Raw genomic sequence first — 19636 nt, 5'->3', positions numbered from 1 at the left:
CCAAGACTCAGGCCTCTTACCTGGGTTGACGGGGCTCTGGGCTGGGGGGTGGGGGTTGGTGCCGGGGCTGTAGCCCTGCCTGGGGTTACACTGGCCCAGGTGCTGCAGCGGAGGGGGGGTGGGGGACGGGTCGCGAGGGGCGCTCTCGTAAGCGAGAGGCGGGTACGGTTCATCCCGGCTCATCCAAACCTGGTTCAGACTGGGGGTGCGGCTCGGCGTGCGGCTGGGGGTGCGGCTGGGGGTCTGACCAGAGGAGAGGCTCAGGCGGTCCATCTGGATGGACAGCGGGTCCAGTTCAACGGAGAGGCGGTCCGGCATGGGCGGCGGGGCGGCCTGACGGGCCTCGGCAGTACGGCGTTCCTGCTCGGTTATTTTCCGACGCTCCTGTTTCCCTATCTTCGTGCTGTGGCGGGACTCGCGGGAGCGAGCGCTCTGGAACGCCGAGTCAGACGAGTCAGACTCATCTGGGTCCTGGTGGAGGGATTACATTGATTAGACTAGATTAGATTAGATTAATTAATTAGATTACTAATGAATACAGTTTATTATTCAATATGATGCTTCTCTTCTACTTAAACACACATACAACCATTTCACTTGCAGGGAGGAAGGTGTCCTCTCTAGCACGTGATAAAATCAGTGCCTCCATTTCAGTCGAGGACACGTCAACGTACCTGTCCGGCACTGCAGGAGCGAGAGCAGAATATCTGGCCTTGCTTGGGCAGGAAGGGGCGGCCCAGGAGCGAGCGCTTGCAGCGGGCGCAGCAGAAGCAGTCCTCCGTGGCGTGCCAGTGCTGCCCGTCGTACGTCATCTGCCCTTGGTCGATGCCTGCGGGAGAGAGGGGGGGTATTAATTATTCAGGAGGCGAGACCTTGCCTTGGGCTCCGTCTGTAGAACCATCCGGCTTGAGACGAACTCTGGCATACAGCTGTGTCCCGCGCTAAAAGACTGAAAAACCATTATCTACGGCTACAGGATATAGGACGTAGCACACAGTCCTCTGATGATCTACTGAGTCCCCGACAGCTGACATGTAAAAAAAAAAAAAAATCCTGCACCTCTCAAGATTCCAAATGATATTTGGAAAAGAGGAAATGAGACACAGAGTTTTATTTCCCAGAGGAAGAATGATATTTGTGATCTTAACCAAAACCGCCATTATACGGTTTCATAACACGAGAAGACATTAAATTGGATGTGCTTCCGGAGGCAAGGGAACTAATCATCTTTCACAGTCACCATCTGGACACAACATGGAATCCTCTGGTTCGAATTGATCACAGTTTCTCTCAGAGTTACTGGGTAGATAATAAGCAACTACATTTCCCTGCTCTGCCATGGCTTTCACCAGCTGAGTGCTGCAGAGGGTTTAGGATCGTAATACGATCCGCTGGCAGCTGCACTCCAAATGACTTTTGCGGGAAACACTTGAAACATGAAGTTGTATTGTGATCACATTTTTTATTTATTTTTTATCTGGTTGTTTGTGTGCACACATACAGTACTGTACAGTACACAAGTGAATAAAAAAAGGCAGGGAAGTGCGTAAGCCTCTACCTATGTGTTCTCCACAGGCGTCGCAGTACTCCGCATAGAGCGACTCAAAGCAGTTACAGCAGTGGGGGCGTCCATCCTTCATGATGTAACGCTGACCGCCCAGAGTGACCTCACACTCGAAACAGCAGAAGTGCTTCATGTGCCAGTGCCTGCCCTCCGCCTCAGTACACTCATCAGCAAAGATAATCTACAACACAGAGAGAGAGAGAGAGATGTCACACTCATCAGCATAATCATGTAAAACACAGAGAGACAGAGAGAGAGATGCCACAATCATCAGCAAAAACACAGAGACAGCAGGGACAATATAAAACACAGAGAGAGCAGAGACAAACCATTGACTACTTGGAGAACGATAAGAGAGAGGAGGAAAGAGACAAGGAAGAAACATGGCAAGTATAGACAAACAAATAATGGGCTATTGACCACACATCAATTTAGACACAGTGAGATCCAGCAAGATGGTCAATGTGACTGGATGAGTTAAGGAGGGAAGGAGGAGATTTATTTTCACTCCACACAGCTCTTAAACCTAACCAGACTCACTCTGAGCTCCAGCCAAAACACCCAGAACCCTGGCAGCGCTCTCAGCCCAGGCAAGCTCACCTCATCACAGGCTGTGCAGCGGGGTTTAAGCCTCTCGGCGTGGTGCCGACCACAGTAGATCTTGCCATCCAGGTAGAAGTAGATGAGATCGACCAATAGCTCCTCACACATGCTGCACACGAAACAGTGAGGGTGCCAGCACATCCCATGACCCGCCCGTGACGCAAACACCACAATGTCCCCGCCATTGATCTGTCCCCCACACTGAGAGAGAGAGAGAGAGAGAGAGAGAGAGAGAGAGAGAGAGAGAGAGTGAGACATCAGTAACACGATAGGTCCAAGATAATGATAATCCAATCTTCGAAAATATGAAGTGCATGATCTTATCACTGAAGGGTTTTCCCTGCTAATCCTTCTGATTAAACTTCAAAAGAAAGCCACGGCCTGGGAAACAGCAATCTCATTTAGACATTTAGGCTGAGCGAGATAACCACGTTTTCAGACAAACAATAGATTTCCATTGCACAGATCTTGTCCTATTTTTTGTTCAATGCACTAGTAGTTGAACCCATCTCTATCTGGGCTTTGTTGTTGGTTCTATGCTGTTTTTGTGTCAGGGGGGTTTTGAGGGTCAGGGCGTGGGCAGGGGGCGTGGCTGGCTACAGGGCGTGGGCAGGGGGCGTGGCTGGCTACAGGGCCAGGGCAGGATGGTGGCGCGCAGGTGGTATAAACGTACCTGTTCACATATAGCGCCGTTGATGGTGAGGGGGAACGGGCGGACATTGCCTCGGCCCAGGTTGTCCCTCTTACGCTGGTTACTGAAGAGCTTGAGCTCTCTCTTCTCCTCGTCGTCCAGGGTGTTGCAGTACCTCACCTGGGGATCAAACCAACACACCTACTCATGACCCAGCTTCAGACTGGGTCATTTCAGAAGGTAGACGAGCTGGCCCTGCTTATAGGCTGAAGGTGGATTACTCCTGGGCTAGCATGCTAACATGGCATGTATATTTGTGTCTGTTTAGAGTCGAGCACGCCAGATTGTGTATGTCAAGGTGTACAGTGTACTGTGTTACCTCGTTGTCGTGGGGGGGCAGCTGGTGAAGCAGTTGTTTGATGCGGTGCTTCTCGCCAGGGCTGTTCACATATGGCACCTTGTCCTCAGGCAGGGAGCTATAGTACTGATGAACCTGGGGATACAGACACAGACACAGACACACAGACACACACACACACAGACAGACAGACAGACACACAGACACACACACACACACACACACACACACACACACAGACAGACAGACAGACAGACACACACACACACACACACACACACACACACACACACACGGATAACAGCTGTGAGTCGTTCTGGATGCATTGTTACTTATCCTCTTCACACCTACTGTTACATACTGTAAGACAGCAGACCAGACCCTTCCCATGTACTGTACAATGTGGGAATTGTGATAAGTAGCCGACCACAGCATGTCCCTTTTCTCTAGTTGTTTCTACATGACATCGCTGCTTTACCAGACAAAGAGTTGCTGAAATTGCTAAAGCAGAAACAGACTCTAGACAAGCTAGGGCTTTTTAATGTTTTTTGGCCAAGAGACCGAGTACAGAGGACTGGTGGACAGTTTTGTTGAGTGGTGTGTGCAGAACCACCTGCTACTCAACATCAGCAAGACAAAGGTAGTGGATTTCTATGGTCCCTGTGTCTCCTTTTTCCATCCAGGAAGAGGACGTGGAGGTAGTCCAGAGCTGCAAGTACCTGGGGGTGCACCTGGACAATGAGCTGGACTGGACTGGTAACACATATTTCCTGTACAAGAGTGGCCAGAGCATCTCCTGAGGAGGCTCAGGTCCTTTGGCGTGTGCAGGACTCTGCTGAACATGTTCTACCAGTCAGTGGAGGCCAGCGCAGTGCTGTACGCAGCGGTATACTGGAGAAGCAGCATCAAGGAAGGTGACACCAAGAGGCTGCTTATTAGGAAAGCTGGTTCTGTCCTCTGTGTCACCCTGGACACAGCAGAGGAGGTGGCCAATAGGAGGATGAGGACCAAACTCCTGGCCATCATGGACAATCCCTCCCATTCCCTACATGACACTGTGGCAGAGCAGAGAAGCTCCTTTAGCAACAGATTATACAACCACGTTGCACTAAGGAGCGCTAAAGGAGATCTTTTTTGCCTGCCCCAATAACACTGAACAACTCCTAAATCATACTGGACTGTTCTTATTGTATATACTGTTTTCGATGTTTATTTTATTGTACTCTATTGTCACTTTTCTTGTTGTTGTTGTTGTTGTTGTTTGTGATGTGAGCTGCTGTAACACCTTAATTTCCCTCAGGGATTAATTAAGTGCCTACCTATCTATCTATCTACTGTATGATATTCGGTTGTTAAGTTTGACGTCAAACATGACGTTTAGCAATTTCCGGGTCCAAACCAGAAATTCCCTGCACCATAGTACCGGTGTACTACAGCGGTAGAATGACAGTTCAATCGTTTTTTAGACTCGGATCTATTCATACAACAAGGGACACAGCACTTTCCTGTTTTTCCCATATTTGTCAGCGTCTATGAGCCTCGGAAAAGCGCTATACAAATATAATGAATTATTATTATTACTGAGGCTGCGCATTTCGAAGACAGCGCCTCAGCCAACTTTGGACCTGGAAACATGTCACGACTTAACAACCGAATAGCTGTTGCTATTGTTATGTTTTGTTATTGTATTGGGTTTAATGAGTTTGACTGAAAATATGTTAAAAGCTGTAATGACTAAAACATTGTTATTGGTCTGTCCCTCCATCCTCCATGCCCTTGAAAAACAACGGCTGCAATTCAAAGCGTTTTAAAGGACAAAGAGCCCCCCAGATGCAGTCTTGGAGAGTATGTTGTCCTTTCATTCCTCAACCGATAACATTCAATTCAACATTAAACAGCACAATGCTATTCAGGGAGCTGGAAAGAAAGGGGACTTGGCATCCTTGACTTATCCTGTAGAACACGAATTAGAGTTACTTGATTGGAACGGAGACAATGCATCAGGTAAAAAGTCTCTCAACAAGTACACAACTACACAACGATCTGAGGGGTAATGTTCGTCCTCATGGCTCACAGCATTAATATTTCAGAGTGCAAACACGATTTATAAAATCGTCTATTAAATACCCATTAAGGTGCGGCTCAAATGATAACTGGTAACACAGCAGGATCCCCAATTGTCTTCATCTCCTGTCAGAGCAGAGAAAGGCCACAGCGTCCCTCTGCGGGCTGTCAAGATGGCTGACTAGAGAAAATGACTATCATCAGCCTTGCCTGTCATCTATTAACAAAGCCCCAGGAAAGACCCTGCATCTCAGCCACTGTCGGCTGTACTGTACAAACACGCAGCTTATCTTCAGACTGCTATTGGAACAAAGTGAATACAGACAGAACAGACAACTTCGTTATCTGGAGAGCCTCCATCAACTGAGAGCACATATCAGTGATTTTGTGCCTTTCTTATAAAAAAATAAATAATAATAATAATAATAATGTTGCCATTTAGCAGACGCTTTTATCCAAAGCGACTTACAATTACGAATTACAGGGACATTCCCCCTGGAGTAACTGAGGGCTAAGTGCCTTACCCAAGGACACACTAGTAGTGGTGTGGCTTCAGGCGGGATTTGAACTCACAACCTTCCGATCACAAGTCCAACTCACTATCCACTAGACCACCACTACCACCTAAAAAAATCACTTGTGAAAATACACCCTGCCTCCTCTTAAATAATAGAAAAACGTTTAAAGAAAATACTTCTGTAATTATCGTGATTAGAATAGAAGCATGTTGTTTGCTTATCTATGCATATACGGCATGGCGCATATTAGACCACTAGAACCAAAAGAAAACAACATAATTCCATTATATATCCGTCAAAAAATGCAACTCTAATTTGTTATGGTTTGGTCATGGTTGTTGAACTGTGACCACTCTCCTCACACCGTGTTATCTCTAACAGCGACAGTTGAATAATTTCTTCATATTTGCTTGTTTAACAGTTAATTCTCTATGCTTGGTGGGTTTGATCCATTGGATCTCTCTCTCTCTCTCTCTCTCTCTCTCTCTCTCTCTCTCTCTCTCTCTCTTTCTCTTTCTCTCCTACAATAATGAATGATCAATCCCGCTCATTTACAAATCAATGAATGCCCCCATCTCAGATGATATGGGAGACTTCACGCGCAGCTACAAATAATTGGATTGTTCTGACCGATAAGGTTCCAGGCTGGGCATTGTTGAGCAGGATGTGACTCATGTTAAGCGTGTGTATCATTCACATGAGGTGGAATTATAGAGTGGAATAGTGGACCACACAAATAAATGTACATTTCTAGGTGGAGAGATGGGTTGCCTGTGTGAGTGTGTATTATTACATGATGATGGGTGAAGCGTCGTGGTAGACATTGTGGGTGAAGTTAGATGAAAGAGAAGGTTGAGATGTGTCCAGGGGTGCTTAGCGGCATAGCACACTAATGCGCATACCAAATAACCGCAAGGTTCCTGTGCTTTGAACCTTGCGGAACCTTGCTTTGAGTTGCATCCATGTACGAAAGGCGCTATATAAATAAAGTTTCACTTCACTTCACTTCCTGGTTCGATCCCCACCCTTGACATATCTTGCATGTCATGTCTCTCTCTCACCCATCCTTCCTGTCACAGGGAGCAGAAATGCCCTAAAAAACATGTATACTGCCCCGCGGTGGTGTAGCGGTCTAAGCACTAGCCACTAGTGCAAGCTGCCCACCGGGGACTGGGATCGAATCCCAGTCTCGCCAGATCCGGATATGGCCGGGGCACACACAGGGAGCGGCATATTGAGCGGCCGCTCCCGAGGGCGGTATAGGAATATTTCCGGACAAGGATCCGTCGCGCAACAGCGCCCCCGGGGTGCCGGAATAACGGTGCTGGGCTCGAGGAGCCAGACAGCTAGTCTGCCTGGCGGTCTCCTCTGGGGCTGCCGGCCACGGGGTCGTGCGGCGGATCCTACGCAATAGGCAGGGGATAGATAATTGGATGCTAGGTTGGGTTGAATTGGATACCAAATTGGGTGAAAAAAGGGATAAAATCCAAAAAAAAAAAAAATGTATACTGTATATACAGTGTATATCTATATATATATATATACAAAAAGATGTGTCTAGTACCTGTTCGGGACTGATGCCGGGGGGCACCCAAGCGTACTCCTCCAGTGCACAGCCTGAGTCGTCGTCTGAGGTGGAGTTTCTCTGGAAGTCGTACATCAGCTTCGTAACGGTCTTCTCCATCTCCAGAGGCATGGCCGTCACCACATGCTCCTCACGAGGACACTTGCAGTGGACACAGATCTTCCTTCAGAGAGGAGGGATGAGAGAGAGAGAGAGAGAGAGAGAGAGAGAGAGAGAGAGAGAGAGAGAGAGAGAGAGGGAGATAGAAAGGGAGGGGGTAGAGAAAAACAGAGGGGAGTTAAGGCCTGATCCCAGCTCCGTTTTCAGCCCTATGGCTCCGTTCATGTTTAGGGTAGGGGTGTCCCAATTCATATTTCATCGAGGGCTAGGGGGCAGGGGGAGAGCTATCCATGGCTCCGTTTGGAGATTTTCAGGGACGACGTTAGATTCGGAGCCATAACGCTCCCAGGATGCATTGCGAATCATATACAGTAATCAGATTTTGCTCTAGGCAATGCGGAAGACAACCACAAATGTTATTTACTTTTTCTGTAATTACTTATTAATAAAGATTTGAAAAATTATGATAACCATGTTATTATCTTAGTTTAATGTCATTTCAATGCATTATAGGCCTTTTCTTTATAACAAGCATAACAAAAAAATCGCTATTATGCCGATGTGCTGTGACTAACGTTACAGGCGCATATTGACATATTTCCATGTCTGATGCCATATGACACCTACTAATGTCATTTCAATGCATTATGCATGTCTATTTCTGCACTGTTGTCCTATATCAGTGCAGACTGGCAGGGTAGGAGCACAGGTTAATAGCCTACAGAGCACCGTTATTCTGTCATGGTCTGATAATATTAATGAAGCATTGTTCTTTTTTAGTTGATGACTTGTTTGATCGATTGATGAGCATAAAACTTAAGTTTTTAGAATGAACCGCGAGCATCAATGCTTTTCTATGACACTACTGATGGTGATGTATCAGGGTCTTGAAGGTTTGTCCAATTTCATAGGGGAAGATTTCAACCACTATGGCTTGTGGCTCTGTTCAGAGGCCTTGGCTCCAAAGCGAGTGGCACTCCAAAACGAGCCGTAGGGTTAGGGGTAGAAAAGGGAATCGGGATCGGGCCATCAGTATTCTACAACAGGAAGCTGCTGGTATATATCAGGGCGACAGCAAGCAAATGACACACACGCGCACGCACAAACACACACACAAACGCACACACACACACAAACGCCCTCACTTAAAAGGGGTAGTTATTCAACTGTCTGATGCTTTAAAAGTGTATGGGCCGTGTAAATGTCAAGACCAATAAACACTTTAATCCTCATTAAAAAGGCAACAGCTGTAATTAGACCCGGTAAGGCTTTTTGGACACTAGAGTACGAGTCACTGCAAAGCCTGACTACCGAAGCGATGGAGGAGAGGGAGAGAGATGGGGTGGGTCTCTCTGGCTGGAGGGACTAGAACAGCTACATACATTACTAATGCATGAATGATTAACAAGAGGGGGTACCTGCTGCATATTGCTGCCACCAGGAGAAACATGCAATTGAAAAGTAATTAATTTAGGGGGGCAAATGGGAAATTCTGTATCATATTTGAGGGAGTCTAAATGGGTTGCCATTACTGCGTATGTCATCTGCCTATTTAGTAGGAACTCTAATGTTAAAAGGTCCATTTAGGCTGAACAACCACAGATCCCTAATAATAATAATAATAATAATAATAATATCTTGGTGTTATATAGTGCCTTTCACAGAACCCAATGACGCTTTACACATTTTACAGAAAAAAAGTCAGACAGACAAAACAGAAAACACAGAGACAGCGACAAAACTAAACTAAGGCCTTGGTGAACAGATTTTGAGGGCTGATTTGAAGGTGTCCAGGGTAGGGGCATTGCGGATCACTGTGGGGAGAGAGTTCCAAAAGGTGGGTGCTGCCACACTGAAGGCTCTGTCCCCGAAGGTTCATAGGTTGGTGCAGGGGGTGGGAAGCAGACCAATGTATAGGGGACCGCAGGTTCCGGGATGGGGTATGTTGGCAGAGAAGAAGTCAGTGACCAACACTAATCATTGGAATGCCATTGAAAAGCTCCTTGATGGGCGGTGCTTAGTGGCGTAGCACACTAATGCGTGTACCGCATAATCACAAGGTCCGTGGTTCGAATTCCAGCCATTGACATATCCTACATGTCATCCCTCCTCTCTCTCACCCATCCTTCCTGTCTGTCTCTACTGTCTCTATCCCAATAAAGTAGGATCATCCTAAAACATGTTTCTTTTAAAAGAAAAAAAAAAGCTCCTTGACGGTTCTTGGTTATCATAGAATGAGATTGCTGGAAGCAGCGAAAGCTCTGTAAACAGCATTGCCTTAACAGGCACAGACACACTGCTGGGACCGTCCTCTCCTTCCACCTAGTGAAGCAGACAGCTGACCAGGAAGTCTGGTATTACAACATTATGCAAAGCACGAGGACAGACCAACTGTACTGTAACGCCATGAGAGCCCAGCGCTTCCAGGACATGAGTCAAAGACTGCATGTGGTAGAGTGGTGTGATAGCTTACATATGCAGTATCTCATCCTAAGATGGGAGCTGATTCCTCTAGAGAGAGAGAGAGGGGGGGGGGGGGGGGGTAGGTATAGCTACTCTCTAGCTCCTACCCCCTGGCCTAGCCCCAGGCTAAGCTGTTACATCACCACTGTACGGAGGCTGAGAGGGAGAGTGAGGGGCCTCCAGGGAGACCTAGTGAGTGTGTGCTTTTGACGTAACACACTCTCACTACGCGCAGCAGTTAGTCATTGCACAAACTCCTCTGTTCTGCCCCAGCAACAGAGGGAGATGGAGATAGACAGTCAGTGTGAGTGTGAACCGGTGTGTGTGTGTTCAGTTGTTTTTTACTGAGCGAGTGGAGGGCACATCTCTCGGATTACAGCCAATCAAAGGTAATTTAACTTAACGTGCCCTTAGAGCCCTGAAAGGGCAGATTAGCGAACGGGGGGGCGACATCACATCCATCAATGATTAAATGGCTGTGGCCAGGAGCACAGTTATTACCAGTCTGGCTACTGATGGGAATCAGTCAACAGTCACCGTGACATCGATCCTCTCCATGCCTGGAGAAGACACCTCATCAGACCAATCACAAGGGAGGGTGTACTGTAGCAATATTTTTTATGGCGAGATGAAAGGTTATCATCACTTCAACAGACCCACTTTTGATGAAAGGGGAGAAGGGTTGTGTGATCCACATCTGAACCTTCATCTTTTGAGAAGAGAGAAAGAAACTAATAGAAAGAGGTAGGGGGGATAGATGGAGACAGAGAGAGAGAGAGAGAGAGAGAGAGAGAGAGAGAGAGAGAGAGAGAGAGAGAGAGAGAGAGAGAGAGAGAGAGCTGTTAATGCAGTGCTCAGAGAAATGCTTTTCCTTTTTCACGCGTCATCCTTCACCCCCTCCCTCCCTCCCTCTCTCCTCCCATCCTCGTGTGGATCTGACAGGCTCTGTGTGGGTGTGCATGAGAGAAAGAAAGAGAGAGGGAGAGGGAGGGAGGGAGGGAGTGAAAGAGAAAAAAGCTTATTTATGTAAAAGCTGACATGAAGAGAGGTTCTTGAGTGAAGCAAGGAGCCTGACCAAGGTTCCATTAAGTCTTCACAGTGAGATCTTAACCAATCAAACTGCCTGGTTCTCCATGTCATGTACAGCAGCAGTTCTAATGACAATCTAATGATTTGTCCAAGCTCTTAGCAGAGGCTCCATTCTCATGTCAAAGGCCAACAGTGAGAAATACAAAGAATGAAGGCGTCACAACCCACAGTCCCAAACATAAATTGCAATCGGAATGATGACATCAGTTAGTTGCCGCCGCGTCTCATCAACATGATGAGACGATGACAGATGAAATTCATTCATTTGCATTTTCATCATATCATTTCCCAGACTCACCCTTTAAAAGTATGAATCTCATAGCTGTGTTTTTATTTTATTTTTAAGTGACCCCATTTCATGCTGTCAATAAGTCTTAACCTACACTGCACTTCAATGTATGTCTATCAGTAACCATTAGTGGGCCAGAGTACACTGAATGGCCCTTTATCGGTGCTCCAAGTGTGTCTATTATGTAATGTATCTATTATGACACCATCATACTGTAAAGCCATTACACCCAGGATTATCGGAGTACTCTGAGACTTAACGGACTCCATTTCATTCAAAGCACTATCAGGATAGTTAACAAAGCTTACAGATAACCTTTTCACATTTTGCCAGACATTCAAGGTGAATAATTTACCAAAGGGAACAGTGACCATGTTGAATATTATCGTGTAATAGCCAGATCTGACATGCCTAACATGGAAATGGTTACACTTTGGCTAGTTTGATGAAGCAGACAGCCTCTGGCTTTAAATGACAGATAGAAAGACTGTCATTCTGTTCTCGTTCTCTCTCTCTCTCTCTCTCTCTCTCTGACCTTAATGCTAGTACTTTATCCTTCACAACTGCAGAACAAACTAATGGTCTTTGCTCATTCAATGAAGTATTGGAGGCTGAATACAGTATGTGAAGCCACTTAACCATACCGTGCCTGTGTGTGTGTGCGTGCGTGCGTGTGTTTGTGCTTGTTCCTCATGTTAAACAACTGAAAGTGATTTCCTTCGCCCCTGGCACGTACTGTCCCCCCTTTGCAATACTGTAAAACATCAAACACTTCTATAATATGCCTGCAGCCATTGGGAGAGCAGTGGCAGAGAGAAATGCATTAATTTCCAAATTGCTTAAAGGTCAATTATTGCAAAAATGTGGATTCATTGAGAGAGTAGATTGCCGTTTATAATAAGGAACAATGAGCCAGAGAAAATAAATGTACAATTTATTCTAAAAAGGTCCTTCTCTAATGACATAAGTAGCTGCTGATGTCAGCAGTGCATGGCTAAGACACTCATAAATATTCATTTGACTGATAAGGCCAGTGCTAAATAATAATAATAATAATAATACACAACTGAGAGGGCACTTCCTTCTTGTGTAGAGTTGGTTTGTTGGTTGTTCAGTTTGCTGAGGGCAGTCGCTTCTCCTTCAAACTGACTGGCACAGGGAGACACTTCTGAGACGCCCATCTGAGGATGGCCTAACACCTTCCCACCCTCCCCCACCAGTTTCCTGAGGTGAAAGAGCTTCCAAGCAAAACACGGATTTGAAGATGGCAGTTTGGATTCACACACCCTCAAAACGCACCCTCAAAACTTGCGACATCTGTGGCATTGTGTGATTTAGTGTGATAAAACTGCATATTTTAGAGTGGCCTTTTATTGTGACCAGCCTAAGGCACATCTGCGCAATAATCATGCTGTCTAATCAGCATCTGGATATGCCACACCTGTCAGGTGGATGAATTATCTCGGCAAAGGAGAAGCGCTCACTAACACAGATTGAAACAAATTTGTGAACACAATTTGAGAGAAATAGGCCTTTTGTGTACATAGAAGTCTTAGGTCGTTATTTAAAATTGGGAGCAAAAACTAAAGTGTTGCGTTTATATTTTTGTTCAGTGTAGAAAGGACAACACAAAAATGTCACTGACGGATTAAGAAATGGTACTTGGGGTGCTTGGTGGCGCAGCACACTAAAGGCATCAGCCATATAATCACATGGTCCCCGTTTCGATTCTGGCCATCGACATATCCTGTCATCCCTCCTCTCTCACCCATCCTTCCTGTCAATCTCTACTGTCTCTATCCCAATAAAGCGGTAATGCCGAAAAAACCATATCAAATAAATAAATAAATGGTACTAACACACTCCAGTTTAACTAACTGCCAAAGAATCCAGGAACACTCACCACCTAGAGTGCCAAATGTTTTGTGTGGTATTTACCTAGCAATACTTTGATTTCATTACAAAATGAAGCATCATAATAATATACACATTTCTGGTGAGTAAAGTCGCTCTTGGCACTCAAAGAATTATGTTGACGATTTGGGCGACTTTATTCCCCCTCAGCACTGAATGAGTTAACACTCAGGCACACATGTGACCTGGCAGCAGTCACTCACAAAGGCGTCACACACAAATGGACAATGATTGATCTTCAGGTGACAAACCGCTGTGTCCCTGCTAGAATGTCATCTCGTCCCAGTCACACTGCACCATGACAAGCAGTAGAAGAACGTCATGGTGACTCTGGAGAAACATGCCACAAAGCAGTGGTGGCAGGGCGAAAGTGTTAAACCACCGATCCATAAATAGAAACTTGTGTAACCCCCCCCCCTCCCCCCCCCCCTCCCTGCACTTACAGCAGCCCCAAATGTCATCTGTTGTTGGCCCCTTTTCTCTCCTGCTGAACTCACAGTCATCCATGATTAATAATGAAGAGTGATAGAGGGAGGAAGGGAGGGGAGAGCATACCCAACACACACGCACACACACACACTACTCCCTCCACCACCCAGTCCCCCCCCGTCCCCCCCACTAAAACCAGCGTTCCAGAACAACCCCTTTCTTTTTTTCTTTCCTGCAAGAAAAGAAACCTGCCTTCCAGAACGCAGTAATCCCACCCTGTGTGTGCGAGAGGGAGAGGGGCTGGTCACCATGGAGTCAGGCTGGGTGAGTAACTACGGTAACCTCTGTCCAACCCTCTCTGTGTGAGTAATGAGAGAGAAAACTCAATTACAGGACAGTGGTGGTGAAAGCCGACAGGAAATGTGTCCTTTTGTTTATTTAAGTGTGGGGACATGCAGATGCAGCGGGTGATAAAGTAATGAGAGAGAGAGAGAGAGAGAGAGAGAGAGAGAGAGAGAGAGAGGGAGGGAGAGAGAGAGAGAGGGAGGGAGAGAGAGAGAGGGAGGGAGGGAGGGAGAGAGAGAGAGAGATGTGATGAATGCTTGTTTGAAACAAACAAGGTCACACTGTGATGAATATATTGAAATGTTGAAAATCCTTAAGTGCAACAACTGTCAATTCGAATGTTCATTTTTTTCAACCAAGCAATCTCTCTCTCTCTCTCTCTCTCTCTCTCTCTCTCTCTCTCTCTCTCTCTCTCTCTCTCTCTCTCTCTTCCTCTTCCTCTGTGTTGAGATTCAGGATACACAGCAGCCAGTCCTTAGGGACAGGTGTGTGTGTGTGTGTGTGTGTGTGTGTGTGTGTTCTGTGGTCCTTTGAAGTGTGGTTACGAGATTACCGCCAAGGACACAGGATGTGCATACGTCAGAGGACCAAACCAAAACCACTGTACTGGAGCACATTCACTTCTACAAAACAGCAATGTGTTTGAGTACATCAAGAAAAACAGAATGTCAACTGTTATATGCGCATCTCGTAACAAAAGAAAATACATCCTCGTAGAAGAGAAACCTTGGCCTCAGTGAACTGTAAGGAGATACTGGTGGCCTTCTACCGCGGCGCAGTGGAGAGCATCCTCACCTACGGCATCTGCAACTGGTTCTACAGCTGCACAACAGCGGAGAGAAATGCGCTACAGAGAGTAGTGAGAACAGCACAGAAGATCACCGGCGCCCCCCTCCCCTCTCTGGAAGAGCTGTACAACACACGCTGTCTCAGGAAGGCCTCAAAGATCTCCAGGGACCCGACCCACCCTGGGCACGTACACTTTACCAGGCTGCCCTCGAAAAGGAGGTACAGGACCCCGGCCGCTAAGACAAACAGACTGAAGAACTGCTTCTACCACAGGGCCGTCCAGGCCCTGAACACAGCAAAGACCTAAGTTCTGGGCCCTGGACAGTCTGGACGGATTGTATGGCAGCTGCTGGACTGAAAAAATCAGGTGTAGTGCTGAGGCACAAACATGTACATTTCAAGCCTGCAAACTGTGACACTTTAAATAACGTGAAAAAATACTATTGTGCAATATAACAACCCTAGTTGACTATCTGTGCAGTATAGTACAGTGGATTGTGTACATAGCCTTTATTTATGTAAACCAGCTCCTTACCTTCTTGTGATTTTATTCTTTTTCTAAAAGTTTTTTTCTTTTTTTTTTTCTTTCCTAACACCAGGGGAGCCACCCCTCCTAAATTTCGTTGTTTGGTACCTGTACTGTAGCAATGACAATAAAGTCCATTCATTCATTCATTCAAGAATCACATGACAATATGGTAAAATAAGATGACAATGGTATTATACATTTGGACTGAATTCATTCTAAGAAAATACCTGGATCTGAATAACAACTGACATTTGCTGGATCAAAGTAATTCAATTGATTGATAGAAACTAGATTATCAGCACATAAAAAGGTTGACTACATCTGTCAATGCAACTCTTTATCAGAACAATACACAGCCCACTTACCGTACACAGCCAATCAGATCATAATCCAATCATGGGGATTAGATACTTAATACATCTTATCTGGCTCAAACCTGACAATAAATTAATTAAAGACACATGACCCTCAATGAATAAACCTCCATGATTCAACCCCTAGACAACAGGAATCAAGTGATCGAGTAGGAGGGGATAAGGAGAGAATGAGAGAGGGATAATACTGCAGCCAATCAATCAATGGGAGAGAGGCACAAACACAGAAATATCATTTTCACCCGTGTGAAATGTAGTTATAGAGATGCATACTAATACTATATGCTGCTGAATATTACTTATTTAGTACACAGACAGCACGTATGTAGGCAAACATTCGGTCCTCCATGGCTCAGTTGGTAGAGCATGTGCTAACAATGCTGAGATTGTGGGTTTGATTCCCGCTGGGACCATATACAGTGAAAAATGTTTGAACTCACTGTAATATAACTTGCTGTGGATAAAAGCATCAGCTAAATGGCATATATTATTATTAAAAACACAATGCATTTGATGTGGGGAAAAGCCATATCATATATAAAATAGCTAGAACAAACACAACACACAGATTGCTACAGTTGTTGCTACATCTTGATCCATTAATGGCAAAGTCATCATGATACAATAACACCAATGAACAAAATGCTTTGAACACACACACACACACACACACACACACCCCCGCCACGCCCACACACACACACACACACCCCGCATCTCCTTGATGTACTAATTGCCAGAGGCCTGTTCCTGAAATCTAAAGTAGGACTCTCTTACCTACACACGCACACAATTTCTCAGGAACTCGAAAGCTGTAATTAACGGGTGACAAATCTCTGCTCCTCTCCCACTGTGTGTGGGATGGCCTGAAATAGAACACCAGGGTTTCACCAGGCAGATCACACTGGCGCACAGTAGCACAGCCAGGCGTCCATGTTTGAATAGAGCAACAATACGATACCACATCTATCGCTTATCTCCTTCCACTGTAAGGTGTTCAGCCATATTCACGTGTATTTCACAGAGAGGTAATGATAAGATGGTATGAGGGGAGGGGTGAGGAACAGTTGGAAGGGGTAGTGCCTGTTACAACAGGAGAGTGGCAGTGAATGGAATAGCAGCACAAAGCAGACTGTCACCAGTCCCCCCAGTTAAAGCCTCATTACTGTGTGGGGATGACTTCAGCAGCGTAGGAAACTCTGCCTCCTCCTATAGCTGCACGCGATTCGCAACCTGACGTTAATTCCTGCTTCCAGATGCCTCTTACACCATTCTCCTGAGGGTGTAATCTTTAATCTGGGCCCATTATTATTCCTGCGTGTGAGTGTGTGTGTGTGTGTGAGTGTAAGAGAGGGAGAGAGAGTCTGTTGCTATGCATTTTTACACATCCCTGCCTCCTCCCACCAGCCTCTTTACATGCTGGAGCTGAGCTGAGCTGGGTGCTCTTACTGTGATGCATCCATACTTCACCGCTAAAGCACCAGAGCTTCACCAGCATTAAAGGTCAATCAAGCACACCCTAGAGCACTCTCTCTGGTGCACAGGGAAGGGCTTGAACCCCCTCAGAATGTTTGCTTCTGCTCCGGAGTGCTCCTATATTCCAAATGTTCCCACTGCTACATCCGGGTAACAATGGCCTTGGTTATGCAAGCGAGGAGCTATGGTGCTGTGTATAGTGTATGCTGATATAAAGTTGAGAAGTTGCCTAGCCAGTCGTTTTTCACACTCAGATGTACCCCACGTTAAATTGATAACGAACATCCTGTCATTAACCTTTGACACATGGTATCCTCTGATCTGATATCCCTTCAAGAAGACTCTTCTGATTGTCCTCTCCTCTCGTGTTTGAGTGATACGTTTGAATTCAACAGGAAAGATGTGAGACTGGTTGCCAGTACTGTTAGCGGCTTTCTTTCCCTGAAATATATAACGTCATAAATCTAAATATATATCCCTAACTCCCCTTTATTGGCAGTGAAATCAGTGTAAGCATTTTTTTTTCTCCCAGCACAGAGGGGCTGGCCAATGTGTGAACTCCGCCATATGGGAAACATTTACTGGTTTCCATGCATGTGCAAAGTGTTATGTATATGAAAGAGACGTCTTTTGTGCATTCAATAATGGAGATGGGTTTTTCTGTGGAGTGGCTTGGTTTCTTTGTTAGTGTTAACATGCAGCGTAAGCATGTGAGTGAGAGGGTAAGGTTGGGCTGTGGGTCGTGGGGAGGATAGAAGACTGATCGCCTCAGTCACAAACCCCAGACGTGCACACGCCTCTACAAAACAAACACTACTGGATGTGCTTCCAATGGCTTCCAGTGATACTGTATTATATTGTATTGTTCATCTTTGTTGACTGTTGTTGATCGAGGAGCAAGATTCCAAAGCATTTAGCTATAGCCTACATTTTAGATTTAGATTAGATTCAACTTTATTGTCATTGCAGAGTACAAGTACCACAACGAAATGCAGTTTAGTATCTAACCAGAAGTGCAAATGGTGATGTAGTGCAAAACACAATATTGTAGACAAAATAGGATATCTACAGTTATGATGTGATAAGTACAGTAAGATAAGTATGTATTTCAATTACGGCTGTATGCGATGTACGTGACAAATAAAGTTTGATTTGATTTGAGGTTGGTTGGAGCATGGTGCTGTGCCGCTATTGTTTTGGGATTGTCTGCATACTGAATGTACTGTATAGTATGTCTGCATACTGAATGTATTGTATAGTATGTCCGTTTGGACAAAGAAAACATATTCTCCTTAGAAAATGTAGTTACCAAACACTACTGTAAATTAACTCTCTTTATCAAAATGTTAGCATCTTGTCAGAAGTAGGCTACTTGCTGTTTGCTATTGGATAAAGAATATGCTCATATCCGTATGTTAATTCCGAAACACCAGTATGGTAATTGCTTTGAATGAGACGTTATTCAACGAAGCCTCACCATTTTAAAAGCGTCAGGTTTGAATATGGCATCTGTCCAGTGTTGCAGTCTAATGGATGGGCAATGCAAGAGTTGGAGTTGAGGCACCAACCCCGTCCCAACAATAGAGCGAACACTCATTCAAGGCGTGATTCATTTAACACCCTGTCCCATTGTGATGGCCTTTATTGAAAGCCAGCTCCATTGTATCGCGATGTCATCAACAATGGACGTGTAATGACTCACGTCAGTGTCTTTCTAAAGCTCACAAAGAGACGTAATTTGACTGTGACAGTCAACCATTTACAAAAGAAGCAAACAATGAAATAAGACAAATTGTTGAGATCTCCATAGATCAAGTCTAACACACAAAGACCTTGAGAGAAAAAATACCACATATCGCAATATATTTACGGAACATTTTCAACTGTCATTGCAGGTGTTACCATAGGTTTTAGTGGTGTTAATGTACTTCAAGATGTGACTGGAAGATGAGAGGCAGAGAGAGAGATGTGTGACGTTTAGGAGAGCAGGGCCCCTGATGAGAAGGAGATGGTGATGCATACAGACACGGGGGCGTTGACATCATTTAATAGAGCTTTTAGCATTGACCTCTGACCTCCGTCATACTTTGTTCAAATACCGACGCAAAGTTCACTAGAGTTCGTAGGACTGGCACTCCTCACAAACAGGGGGATTGTCACCAAGTCAGACCACGTCTCTGCTCTTTAAATAATGAACACAGCCACATATAATGGATGGCCACAACAATGAAACAGTGTAAAAAATTAGCCCAATTTCGGTCCATTTTCAGAGGTAATCTGTTGGCATTAGTCTAAATGTCATTCAGTCTGGAGCTGCACACTGCAGACCTTTACCTAACACATAATTAACTAATGAGGTAAACCTGGTAGCCATTAGCAGTGCTCAGGCACTAAAGTATACATACTGTACTGTACCATAGTGCTACTTTACCTCTAACCTAGCCTGGTTTGCTTTAGAGCTACAATACAAAATACATTATCAGCACATTAAAGGGGAGTAGAAGTGTTAAAACTGAA

General features: G+C 45.3%; 1 protein-coding gene across 1 annotated transcript in view; it reads right to left on the bottom strand.

The window, feature by feature from the left end:
- Positions 1-6: 6 nt before the first annotated feature.
- Positions 7-19636, bottom strand: part of LOC308161165 (prickle-like protein 2) — a gene marked incomplete at its 3' end in the record, with an annotated part of 65122 nt that continues 45492 nt past the window's right edge. Inside the window, exons 2-8 of the mRNA XM_080535140.1 lie at positions 7303-7486; positions 3178-3291; positions 2841-2978; positions 2165-2368; positions 1559-1745; positions 675-829; positions 7-471 (exon numbers count right to left, since the gene is read on the bottom strand). Of these exons, the coding sequence (XP_080391266.1) occupies positions 7-471; positions 675-829; positions 1559-1745; positions 2165-2368; positions 2841-2978; positions 3178-3291; positions 7303-7434 (1395 nt within the window). The remainder of the gene's footprint in view (positions 472-674; positions 830-1558; positions 1746-2164; positions 2369-2840; positions 2979-3177; positions 3292-7302; positions 7487-19636) is intronic.

This window comes from Nansenia antarctica (assembly GCF_963989245.1).
Source record: "Nansenia antarctica genome assembly, chromosome: 6".
In the NCBI taxonomy this organism is placed as follows: Eukaryota; Metazoa; Chordata; class Actinopteri; order Argentiniformes; family Microstomatidae; genus Nansenia; species Nansenia antarctica.
The sequence above is the reverse complement of the archived record's forward strand: the minus strand, read 5'-3'. Positions and strand labels throughout refer to the sequence as shown.